Below are 12,970 nucleotides of genomic sequence, written 5' to 3'. Positions count from 1 at the left end.
AGCCCGATGCGGGACTCAATCCAGGGACTCCAGGATCATGACCTGAGCCGAAGGCAGTCGCTTAACCGACTGAGCCACCCAGGCGCCCCGAGAGCCGGGCAGTTCTTAATCAAGTGCAGCCATGCCTCTTCTCTCTGCCCTCCTGCTCCCTTCTGGCCCTGCTCTCCTCTCTCTCGCTCAGGGATATGTGCTCTCCCCTCAGACCCTCCTCTGTCTTTTTTTTTTTTTTTTTAAGATTTTATTTATTTATTTGAGAGAGAGAATGAGAGACAGCACGAGAGTGAAGAGGGTCAGAGGGAGAAGCAGACCCCCCGCTGAGCAGGGAGCCCGATGCGGGACTCGATCCTGGGACTCCAGGATCATGACCTGAGCCGAAGGCAGTCGCTTAACCAACTGAGCCACCCAGGTGCCCTAGCCAACCTATTTTTTCTGAGTCTCCAGTGCCTACCTTGGGACCAGGACCCAGCTGTTTCAGGATCACCTGTAAAGCTCAACCCCTGGAGATTTTTTTTTTTTTTTAAGGATTTTATTTTTAAGTATTCTCTACACCCAGTGTGGGGCTTGAACTCACAACCCCAAGATCAAGAGTCGCAAGCTCTACTGACTGAGCCAGCCAGGTACTCCCATCCCCTGGAGATTCTGACTCAGTAGCTTTATGATGGATACTAGAAATCTATATTTTAAAAAAACCCACCCCAGATGGTGCTAATGCCCCCTCCATTTTGAGATCTGCTGGTATTACTAACACCAAAGGCAGTGCCAGGACATGCAGCATCTCATGGAAGAACAATTTCTTCTATCCTGCAGCATTCACAGGGTATAGACAGCAGCTTTGTGTGGAAGCCGAGGATTCTGTTACCATCCAGCTGGTCCTGATGATTTCTTATTTCTTGCATTCATTCAAGTTAGTTCTGAACCCAGTTATTTCCTTGACATCAGGCACAATTTGCTTCTTCAGAGTTCAATTTTCATGGCTATTCTGAACAACACACACAGACTACATAATAGATGACTCCTCGAATGAAATCTCTAATCACAAAACACCTCCCTTACCATTTACCTTCAGCCAGAAATCATAGCAAATGGCTGTGAAACAAAGAAAGGCAGCAGAATTCCTGGCTTTTGCCACTTCATTATTATTTGTTTTAAGATTTAAAGATTTTATTTGAGAGAGAGTGAGCACATGAATGGGGAGTGAGTGTGGGGAAGGGGAATGGAGAGATTCTCAAGCTGACTCCATGCTGAGCATGGAGCCCAATGAGGGGCTCGATCCCATGACCCTGAAATCATGACCTGAGCCAAAACCAAGAATCAGACACTCAACCAACTGAGCCACCCAGGCACCCTGGACTTTATTATTTTAATGCTACCACAGAACAGCCTAAATGTTTCTTTATTCATAGAAAACGTTATTTTATTCCACTATTCTTTTTTTTTTTTTTAAAGTAATCTCTATGCCCAACGTGCGGCTCAAACTCATGACCCTGAGATCAAGAGTCGCATGCTATATTGACTGAGCCAGCCAGGTGCCCCTTGTTCTAGTATTCTTGACAATAATTCACAAGTCGTATTTGCTTTCCAGACATACCTTGATGTTTTTAATAGATTATAATTAATTTTAATAAATATATTTTATTTAAAAGTAGAGGTTGGGGCGCCTGGGTGGCTCAGTCATTAAGCGTCTGCCTTCGGCTCAGGTCATGGTCCCAGGGTCCTGGGATCGAGCCCCGCATCGGGCTCCCTGCTCAGAGGAGAGCCTGCTTCTCCCTCTCCCACTCCCCCCTGCTTGTGCTCCCTCTCTTGCTGGGTCTCTCTCTGTCAAAATAAAATAAAAAATAAAAATCTTAAAAAATAAATAAATAAATAAAAGTAGAGGTTAACCTACATACCCTTTGCAAACTGCTAGAGAATCATAAAGCATACTTACATTGCTTAAGGATTTGCTGATGTCCTTCACATCTACCTGGAGGATATTTCCAATGAAAGGGAGAGGAGTGGGGCCAGGTGGGAGCTTCCCCTTTCCAGAGCTCTGTTTCCAAAGTGAAAGGAGAAGCCAAAAGGAGAGACAGAGCACTAGAACCACAACTGGATCCATGGAGGAATTCTCTTCTTGGACAACTGTGAGCTTGAAATCTAAAGCTTTTATAACACTCCCTGCTAATTCAACATGTCCCTCTGACTCATAAAGTAATCAATCGGCTGGATTTACTTTAATCGCTCTTTTGAAAGGACTTTGGCCCACTGATAATGATAAAAATATGGTGTTCTTTACTCTTCTTTTGCTTCTGTCTAACACTATGCCCCGAGATTCTGGTCTAACGGGTCTGGGGTGGAGCCCAGGCACTGGTAATGTTTTTGTTTTTTGTTTTTTTAAACACTCTAGGTGGTACCAATTGAGAACCAGTGAAGTAAATTACTTAATCACAAAAACTGCAAAACATTCTGGATTCTCAGAGTAATGACCAGTTGAGAATTTATGATTTGGGAGGAAATCCTTGTACACAAAAACGTTTATCCTTTAATGCTTTTTTTTTTTTTCTTAAAGATTTTATTTATTTATTTGAGACAGAGAGAATGAGAGACAGAGAGCATGAGAGGGAGGAGGGTCAGGGGGAGAAGCAGACTCCCCGCGGAGCAGGGAGCCCGATGCGGGACTCGATCCAGGGACTCCAGGATCATGACCTGAGCCGAAGGCAGTCGCTTAACCAACTGAGCCACCCAGGCACCCACTTTTTTTTTTTTAAGATTTTTTTTTTTTTTTAATTTATTTGACAGAGAGAACACAAGCAGGGAGAGAGCGGGAGAGGTAGGCTCCCTGCTGAGCAAGGAGCCCGATGTGGGACTCGATCCCAGGACCCTGGGATCATGACCCGGGCCGAAGGCAGCCGCTTAACTGACTGAGCCACCCAGGCGTCCCTATCCTTTAATGCTTTATCAAACACCAGTATATTTTGTCCTAGAAAATGAAAGCCTTTTGAAATATTTTAGTGTAATGTACTAACATCAAATATAAACTAGGTAACATAACCCTTGAACATCCAAATATGTATCAAGTAATTAGCTAAGAAAATTTACATATATTTACCATCAAGCCCTTGTGCCCACACCCCCCAACACAAGGAAAATGAAATTGATTTTACAAGTGGAGAAAGGGAAATTTGGAGGCAACAGGAGGTCCATCCAGCGTTGCACAGCTTTTAAGCGACAAAAATGGGATTTGAACCTAGATCTTTTGAGGCCCATAATGATGCACTATGGCTTACACCACAATTATAGGAAAACAAAATTGAACCCCCAAACATTAGTTCCTCAGTATGTATACCTCACTGACTGTTCACAAAATAACAGGCTTCACTAAGTAGAAGTCTTTATTTGATTCCAAGGATAAAAGAGCCATGGGTTCTCAAAAGAAAAAAATAAAAGATAGGGATTCTTTCCTCTCCATCACTGCAGAGGTGAAACTTGCTCAATAGAGAAAAGAGCCAATCTCAGAATTGAGGGGGCAAGACTTGAGAAAATATGGTTTCCCCCACCTCGCAATGACCTCCAGACATAACTTCTTCTGTTGGTTTTTTTTTTGGCCTGCCACTGTCAAAAATAATGGAATGAAGTATGCACAGCAAAGAAGGCAAGATTTTAAAACAAAAGGTGTAGATTCAGTGGAGAATGGGATGCAGGGAATTCATTAAATAGACCCACAGGACTGGGACACCTGGTTGGCTCAGTGGGAGGAGCATGTGACTCTTGATCTCAGGGTTGTGAGTTTGAACCCCACATAGGGTGTAGAAATTACTTAAAAATAAAATCTTAAAAAAAAAAAAAGACCTAACGAACCACCACCACATGCTGACATGAACAGATGACATTCAGTGTTCATGAGGATCTAGGTATCACTGGAATGATAAATATACTTTATCAGATCACTAATGGTAATGCTTGTACAAAGGGATGTTCTCTAAATTGATCAGTACAGTTATGTCTCAGCTCTTTTACTAAAGAAAATTAAGTTTTGGGCGCCTGGGTGGCTCAGTCGTTAAGCGTCTGCCTTCGGCTCAGGTCATGATCCCAGGGTCCTGGGATCGAGTCCCACATCGGGCTTCCCGCTCTGCGGGAAGCTTGCTTCTCCCTCTCCCACTCCCCCTGCTTGTGTTCCTGCTCTCGCTGTGTCTCTCTCTGTTAAATAAATAAAATCTTAAAAAAAAAAAAAAAAAGAAAAAGAAAATTAAGTTTTATCAAGACCTCAGTTAGTGTTTTATTCCTCATGATTACAGGGATATTGACAATTTATGGAATTTTCACACCTATCATCTTTCTTTTGATACACGAAGTTACCTTACCTAAGATAAAATTATTCCCATTTTAAGGATGAGGCAGCTGGGTCTCGGGGCTGTAGCACCTTTTTCCAAGGACACACAGACTGCAGGTGGTAGAGCTCAGAAGCCACACGCCCTGAGTGGTGCATGCTTCCCTACAAGAAAAACATTCAGTTCAAGTAAGTTTCTTCACATTTATTGAATGCTTACTGAGTATGATTCAGCATTCTATGACTTACCTTCATCAGTGACTTTCAAAATGGCAGCACAGGGTAGTTATAAGCATGGGGTCAGAAAAGATCTGTAACCTTTAGAACTTGAGTCCAGGTCTTGGTGAAACTTCGTAATTTACCAAGGACAAAGAGAAGCATTAATTTGCTGCCTGGCTCATAGCTCTAGTTCTAAAAGAGCCACACTACCTAATGAACTCCGTGATTGTTTTGTTTGTTTTTAAGTAGGTTCCATGTGAGCCCAACATGGGGCTAGAACCGATGACCCTGAGATCAAGAGTTGCACGCTCTACTGACTGAGCCAGCCAGGCACCCCTCCATGGCTCTCTTTATAGCAATCATTTTTATTACTTGGGAGACAGGTGTCCCTGCTCTGTTCCTCCCTCTTTCTGAGGCTCCTGCCTGGCCCTTTCTCCTTAGAAAATGGAAGAGTGACAAATGATTCAAGATAGAAGTCATCAGAAATCCCTAGTGGAATCCCTAAATTAATTTTTGGAGTGAGGAATTGGTGACTTGGTGAGGTGAAGTGCCATCAACTCATCAAGTACAAGACCTTGTCTTAGAATCCAGCTTTCCCATTCCCAGTTCGGTAACCTTGCACAGTGAAGGGATTTCCCATCGCTGCCCAAATGGGTGGTCAGCAGGGTATCAGCATGTGGCCTTCCACAGTGAGAGTACTACAGACCTCGGTTAAAGAAACCTTTCATTGAAGCATAATATACCTAAAGTCCTAAAAGTTCTGCTCAGTGAGTTATCATCTAAACATATACTGTGAAACCAACACACAGGCCAAGAAAAATTTTGCCAGGACTGCAGAAACCCCATTATGCCTCCTACTGAGAATCTTCCTCCTCACTAAATGTATCCAGTATCACATCAAATGTTAGTGTTGCCTGTTTGTGAACTTTATATAAACTAAATTATACATTTAGTATTTTCACTTCATATTGTTGCAAATAGCACGTTTTCTTATAGTGTCTTATTTTATAACTATTCCACTATTTTTTTCCATCATATTGTGATGGACATGTGGGTTGATTCTAGTTTGAGACTACTATGAATAGTATTATTAATTTCCTATAGATGGCTTTTTTGTATCCCAATGTATTGGTTTTCTGTTCAGTATATATAATTGCTGGAGATGCAGGTGTTTTCTTATAGTAAATACTGCCAAATAATTATCCAAATGTTTGAAAAGTTTTACTATGAATTGCCAGTTACTCTACATTCTTGCCAACACTAAGTATATTCAGTTTTTCATTTTAACCATTCTGACAGATATGTAATAGCTCACTGTAGTTTTGTTTTTTTCTTTTAAAGATTTTATTCATTTATTCGACAGAGAGAGACACAGTGAGAGAGGGGACATAAACCGGGGGAGTGGGAGAGGGAGAAGCAGGCATCCCTCTGAGCTGGGAGCCCGATGTGGGACTCAATCCCAGGACCCCGGGACCATGACCTGGGCCGAAGGCAGACACTCAACGACTGAGCCACACAGGCGCCCAGCTCACTGTAGTTTTAATTCACGTTTCCATTACACTTCATGATGCTGAGCGCTTTTTCAGATGTCCATTGACAATATCAATTCTTCTTTGTGAAGGGTTTGTAGTTTAGATATGAGCCCATTGCTGGCTTCATAGATATATATTCATGTATTTTACTTTTAATAATCCTAAGTGTACATAAAAGTCCAAAGTCTGTACAAAGAATTTCCTTATTTTGAACATTTGAGAGTAAATCGCTGACCTTAAGTTCCAAAACCAAAATATTTTGGTATTTCCTAAAAACAATGCAATTCTCCCCTATAACCATAATATAATTTTCAAAAGCAGGAAACTAAAATTAATGCATTAGGACCACACAATCCTCATTCTATTAATGTTTCACCAAAAGTCCCCATGACATCCTTTATATTCAGTTCAGAACCTATTATCACATGTTGCAAGAAGTTGTCATGTCTCCTTAATCTATTTCAGTCTGGAATAGTTCCTCAGCCTTCCCTTGACTTCCATGACCCTTGAAGATATATGCTGGGTATTTGTAAAATCTCAATTTGGGTCTGGTATTTCCTCATGATTAGATTCAGGTTATGTATATCTTCCCCCACCCCTCAAAGATTTCAAGTAATCTCTACCCCCAACTTGAGGCTACAACCCTGAGATCGAGTCCCACGCTCCACCAACTGAGCCAGCCAGGCGCCCCGAGGTTATGCATCTTTGACAGGAATATCACAGAATGCTTTTTCTTCTCATTGAATCCTAGTAGATGACAACTTCAATCTGCCCATTATGGGTGTTCACTTTGATTACTTAAGAGTGCCTGGCAGTCTCTTCCACCATAAAATTATATATATATATATATATATTTTTTTAAAGATTTTATTTATTTGAGAGAGAATGAGAGAGCACATGAGAGGGGGGAGGGTCAGAGGGAGAAGCAGACTCCCCGCCGAGCAGGGAGCCCGATGTGGGACTCGATCCAGGGACTCCAGGATCATGACCTGAGCCGAAGGCAGCCGCCCAACCAACTGAGCCACCCAGGCGCCCCTATATATATTTATTTTTATTTTTAAAAAAGATTTTATGTATTTGAGAGTGCCCAAGCAGGGGAGAAGGGACAGAGGGAGAGGGAGAAGCAGACTCCCTGCTGAGCAGGAAGCCCCATGTAGGGCTCGATCCCAGGACCTCAAGATCATGACCTGAGCTGAAGGCAGATGCTTAATTGACTGAGCCACCCAGGTGCCCCTTAACAGCATTTGTAATTAAATATTTTGAGGGTAGACTCTTTGAAACTAAATAACTATTCAAGTTTTCAATGGTATTTATTTATTATGGAATCAGGCATTCAATTACTTTCACAGGTTACAATCCATTATATTATTGTTTTTCAAATTGTCTAATGATGGGATTCTTTGCTCTTTTTACATAATTCCATCAACCTTTGAGCAATTTCTTAATTTTCTAACTGTAGTAATATATTCCAGTCTCATCTCCTACTTCTCCTGCTCTACTCTCCAATCTGCCATTTCTCCAGAGTCCTGGTTCTTAATAAAAAATGTGGTTTAGGGGTATCTGGGTGGCTCAGTTGGTTAAGTGTCTGCCTTCAGCTCAGGTCACGATCCTGGGGTCCTTTGATCCATTCCCACGTGGGGTTCCCTGCTCAGAGGAGAGTCTGTTTCTCCCTTTTATCCTTCCCCTGGCTTGTGTTCTCTCTCATAAATAAAATCTTTTTTTAAAATGTGCTTTAGAGGGGCTCCTGGGTGGTTCCTTGGTTGAGTGTCCAACTCTTGGTTTCTGCTCAGGTCATGGTCTCAGCACCATGAGATCAAGCCCCACATGGCATTGGGCTCCTTGTTCAAGCTGGGAGCCTGCTTCTCTCTCTCCTGCTCCCCCTGCTTGTGCTGTCAAATAATTAAAAATTTAAAAATCCTAAAAGAAATTAGAACTCTCATACTCTGCTGGGGAGAATGTAAGTTACACCCACTTTGGAAAAGACAGGCAAACAGAACATTGATGTGACCTCTGCGGACCAAGGGTTGAAGTGACAGGAGCACCAGCCTCCCAGGCTAGTGTTATCAGATCTGACCCATCCAAGCGCCCCAGCAGGGCAAGTTCACAGGTTCAGAGAACACCAAGTCCCTCCTCTGGCCAAAACTAGAGCGTCCTTCTCAGAAAATGAGTTTGTTTGGTCCACATGACCCCTGAACCTCCCAGGAATGTGTCCTTTTCCACCAGGATTTTAAACTACGCAGGGGAACTTTCTGCAGAGCTCAAAGAATTCACTGGGCATCCAGAGAAGAAAAATAACCCTAGGAGTTCTTACATTTTTCTATCAAAAATTCAGATTTTCAGGGCGCCTGGGTGGCTCAGTTGGTTAAGCGACTACCTTCAGCTCAGGTCATGATCCTGGAGTCCCTGGATCGAGTCCCGCATCGGGCTCCCTGCTCAGCAGGGAGTCTGCTTCTCCCTCTGACCCTCCTCCCTCTCATGCTCTCTGTCTCTCATTCTTTCTCTCGCAAATAAATAAAATCTTTAAAAAAAAAAAAAAATTCAGATTTTCAGAGCCCTAAGATATTTTATGCCAAAATTTAACTGTTTTCCTTTTCGATTTCTAACTTTTGAAGTTATATTATTGTTCATTTTCACACGCTTGTCATAAATGCTCTTAAGTATTAGATGGCACATTATTTCTGCAGTGAATTTTAGCTCTATTCTACCCAGTGAGTACATCCATTGTTTGTATTTTAAAATTATTGTGCAATACTGTCTTGGGTGCCTTCTTTGATCCAAAGATTTAGGAGTTACAAAATTTCCAAGCAATTGTTCTATAATTTAGTTCACACTTTGTAATTATCCTGAAATGGGACTACAGGAAATGATTTATATTACAGTAACTTTTTTAAAGGGTGAGAATCGTTTGTAGTCCAAAATGGTTAATTTTAATTGTTATAAGGTCACCTGCTAATAACATCTGTGCGACATTTAAAATTACATCACTCCTCTATTCTTTTTTAAGGAGGCTCCATGCCCAGCGTGGGGCTTGAACTCAGGACCCTGAGATGACCGGAACTGAGAGCAAGAGAACCATGCTTAACTGAGCCACCCAGGTGCCCTCCTCTATTCTTCATCTATAGGAGTTTTAACCGCCTACTGAATCAGCTGAATGTTATGTGTGAATCTCCAGGGATGGCCAATGATGGATATAAATTTTAGGTTGGGGGCGCCTGGGTGGCTCAGTGGGTTAAGTGGCTGCCTTCGGCTCAGGTCGTGATCCCAGAGTCCTAGGATCGAGCCCTGCATCGGGCTCCCAGCTCAGCGGGGAGCCTGCTTCTCCCTCTCCCTCTGCCTGCCTCTCTGCCTACTTGTGCTATCTCTTGGTCAAAAAAATAAATAAAAATCTTAAAAAAACAACTTTAAATTTTAGGTTGGAATTTTTTTCCTTCAACGCATTGACAATTTTATGGTCTTCCTTTTGTTAAAATAAGATATATGCAGTCTACCTGATCTCTGTCCCTTAGTGACTATGCTACTTTTACATTTCATTAAAGAACTTATTAAAGCTAAAAAAGGAATGAAACCTGAATCTGACCACCTTAGTTGGGTAGGTGGTGGCAGAGTACTGAGCATGAAGAGAGGCAGGCATACTTTATAAATGTTCTTAAATACTCTAGTGAAGTGGAGCAGCTCACGTAATCCCCCACCCCCCCACAGACCCCTAAGAGACCTCTCTTCAAATGGTGATATTTAACCAAGCCAGTGATGGATATGAAGTAACAAGACTCAGGAATAAACAAACAGAAGACTCAGAAGTGTGACTTGGGGGGTCAATCTGTTGATTGATCTGGGTAGGGCACAGATTTGTGAAAGGGAGATTAGGAAAAATTATGGACAATTTACGCTTTAGGACTGTGTTTCTCATAACAGACTCGCAGACATAGCTCAGGAATTCGAGTTTTTAAAAAAAAATATTTTAAAGATTTTATTCATTTATTTTAGAGAGAAAGAACATGAGTGGGGGTGCAGAGGGAGAGGGAAAAGCAGACTCCTTGCTGAGCAGGGAGCCAACATGGGGCTCGATCCCAGGACCCCAGCGTCATGACCTGACCTGAAACCAAGAGTTGGACGCTTAACCGACTGAGCCACCCAGGTGCTCCAAACTTCACTAGATTTTGGTTAAGTTACATCTTCTCTGAATGTAATGGTAATGGTAGTAAATCAAGTCATGACAATAAGTGATTCCAAAAAACTAAAGAGCAAAAGAGATTTAATAAATTTGTATCCTTAACTATGATTCCTTGGCTTAATTTGGTAACCATAATTGATGGTGAAGTAAAAAATATAGTATGTAATTTGTGGAGATGTACTAGCTAATACAGCAAATAGGATCATAAAAACTTAACTACCATTAATTTAAAAAGAAGCTCAAATTGAAACAGTCTTCTCGTAAAGTATTACTTCAAACCACTAAGACTAAAAAATCATATATAACTGCTAAGACATTAGTGAAAGATGCCATCAAACACATTTGCTTAGAAATGTTCAAGTTCCAGGGAGCCTGGCTGGCACAGTCCATTAAGCATCTGACTCTTGGCTTCTGCTTGGGTCACAATCTCAGGATTATGAGACTGAGCCCCACCTCCGGGGCTGTGATCAGCAAGGAGTCTGCTTGGGATTCTCTCTCCCTTCCCCTCTGCCCCTCCCCACTGGTCTCTTTCTCTCCAAGAGAATGAGAGAGAGAGAGACAGCACATGAGAGGGGGGAGGGTCAGAGGGAGAAGCAGACTCCCTGCCGAGCAGGGAGCCCGATGCGGCACTCGATCCTGGGACTCCAGGATCATGACCTGAGCTGAAGGGAGTCACAACCAGCTGAGCCACCCAGGCACCCCATAAATACATCAATTTTTAAGAAATGTTCGTGTACCACTTTCACTACACCTCTCAACACATTAGGAACTGTCTAGTGATATGGAAGACTCAATGAACAAAAAAAGCTAATAAAGTCTTTTTCATGACAAATTTGTCCAACTGAAGGAATTCAAGTACTGTGTTGAGAATACTCTTTTATATAAAAACAGAAGCAGGGAGTATTCGCTTCAGTATCACAGAATTAGAATATTTGTTCCCTTCTGCCCCTTACTAAAATCTAGAACTAAAAGAACATAAAAGGATGAGAGAGGTATTAAACTCCCAGAAGAGAAGAGATGGCACCACAAGTTTTGGAAGCTGAAAATTAAATTCATGGGTTCTAACAGTCTCAACGGGCTGGAGCACGAGTTCTTAAGCTCACATTTGGGAAGTTTGAGTGACTCATCAGGCAACCAAGTAAGAATGTCAAGTAGCCGGATGTGAGTTCAGGAGAAAGATTCTGGCTAGAGATATAACTTTGAGTCATCTATATAAGGCAAGGAGGTAAGACCATCAAGGGAGCCCCAAGCCTTGCTTGGGACATTCTAATGGGTCAAAGACATAAGAAATAGCTAAGAGGACTAAGAACCAGAGAAGTAGGAAGGAAAACCAGGCGATGTGTTTGCTAGAAACTAGCAAACTAAAGAAATTGCTTAGTGGAGGGGCACCTGGGTGGCTCAGTCATTAAGTGTCTGCCTTCGGCTCAGGTCATGATCCCAGAGTCCTGGGATCGAGCCCCACATCAGGTTCCTTGCTCGGCAGGGAAGCCTGCTTCTCCCTCTCCGACTCTCTCTGCTTGTGTTCCCTCTCTCGCTGTCTCTGTCAAAAAATAAATAAAAATCTTGAAAAAAAAAAATGTTCCAATGGAAAGAGAGGGATGACTGGAACAGGTTCAGAAAACAATGGAAGAGAACAACAAAAAAAGTGAATACAGACAACTTTCCAAGGAGTTTTCCACAAGAGAAAGAAATGGGGTACTTCTGTTGGCTCTAGCTGGCTCTAACTAGGACAATATATCCATAGTAACAGGAAAGGAGGCTACATGGGCACAAATGCTGGGAGGTTTATAGATGCCATCCTGGCAACTTTTTCAAGTTCTTTTCTAATTCTATTTTCTCAGTGCCAACAGGGAGCAAGGTGAGAGGGAGGAGTTACTACAGATGTAAAACCATGATATAGTCACTGGAGAACATAATAGAACAGACTAGGGAAACTCAGTAGGACTACTAAGCAACCAAGTTACAGGGATGTTTGGTCAGCACGACTGGCTGGTGAATATTTCCACTTAAGAAAAAACACACCTCTCTGTATTTTCATCAGACTGAATATTCTCTCAAAATGGTTTTCCTTCTGAATCCTAGCTCAATTACCCTATGGCAGAGATAATCTGATCTGCATTGAATATAACATTTTCCCAAGAGACAAACAACCTACAGAAATGGTTCAGGGAGCATTCAGGAACTCTCTTCCCAGGGGCACCTGGGTGGCTCAGTCGGTTGAGTGACTGCCTTCGGCTCAGGTCATGATCCTGGAGTCCCGGGACTGAGTCGAGCTCCCTGCTCAGCAGGGAGTCTGCTTCTCCGAGCTCTGACCCTCCCCCGTCTCATGCTCGCTCTATCTCATTGTCTCTCTCAAATAAATAAATAAAATCTTAAAAAAAAAAAAAAAAAGGAACTCTCTTCCTCACAGTCTGATATATATACAGGGCCCAAATTATTCCTATTTTGCCCTTTATGTTCCTCTATCATATACTATGAATTTTATTTTATTTTTAAAAATTTTTTATTGCTTCATTTGACAGAGAGAGACACAGCGAGAGAGAGGGAACACAAGCAGGGGCAGTGGGAGAGGGAGAATCAGGCTTCCTGCTGAGCAGAGAGCCCGATGTGGGGCTCGATGCCAAGACCCTGGGATCATGACCTGAGCCGAAGGCAGATGCTTAACTACTGAGCCACCCAGGCGCCCCTGAATTTTATCTTACATTCCTACATCCTATTTTCCTCTCTCAGTACTATTTACCCCTC

General features: G+C 42.3%; 1 protein-coding gene across 2 annotated transcripts in view; it reads right to left on the bottom strand.

The window, feature by feature from the left end:
• Positions 1-12,541, bottom strand: part of LOC123846699 (cytochrome P450 2C41) — a 40,636-nt gene extending 28,095 nt beyond the window's left edge. Inside the window, exon 1 of one of the 2 annotated variants that reach the window (XM_064595051.1) lies at positions 4,338-12,541. Coding sequence is in view for 1 of the 2 variants with exons in the window: in XM_045878463.3 (XP_045734419.1) it covers positions 1,928-2,095 (168 nt within the window). In the remaining variant the exon portion in view is untranslated. Of the gene's footprint in view, positions 1-1,927; positions 2,710-4,337 lie in introns of those variants that run through there. The other variant, XM_045878463.3, reaches the window with a different exon arrangement.
• Between the last annotated feature and the right edge of the window lie 429 nt (positions 12,542-12,970).

The sequence above is a fragment of the Mirounga angustirostris genome, unplaced genomic scaffold, assembly GCF_029215605.1.
Source record: "Mirounga angustirostris isolate CCGP_5_RB_7025 unplaced genomic scaffold, mMirAng1.0.hap1 SCAF_6, whole genome shotgun sequence".
NCBI lineage: Eukaryota > Metazoa > Chordata > Mammalia > Carnivora > Phocidae > Mirounga > Mirounga angustirostris.
This window is presented reverse-complemented; position numbering and strand designations above follow the sequence as displayed.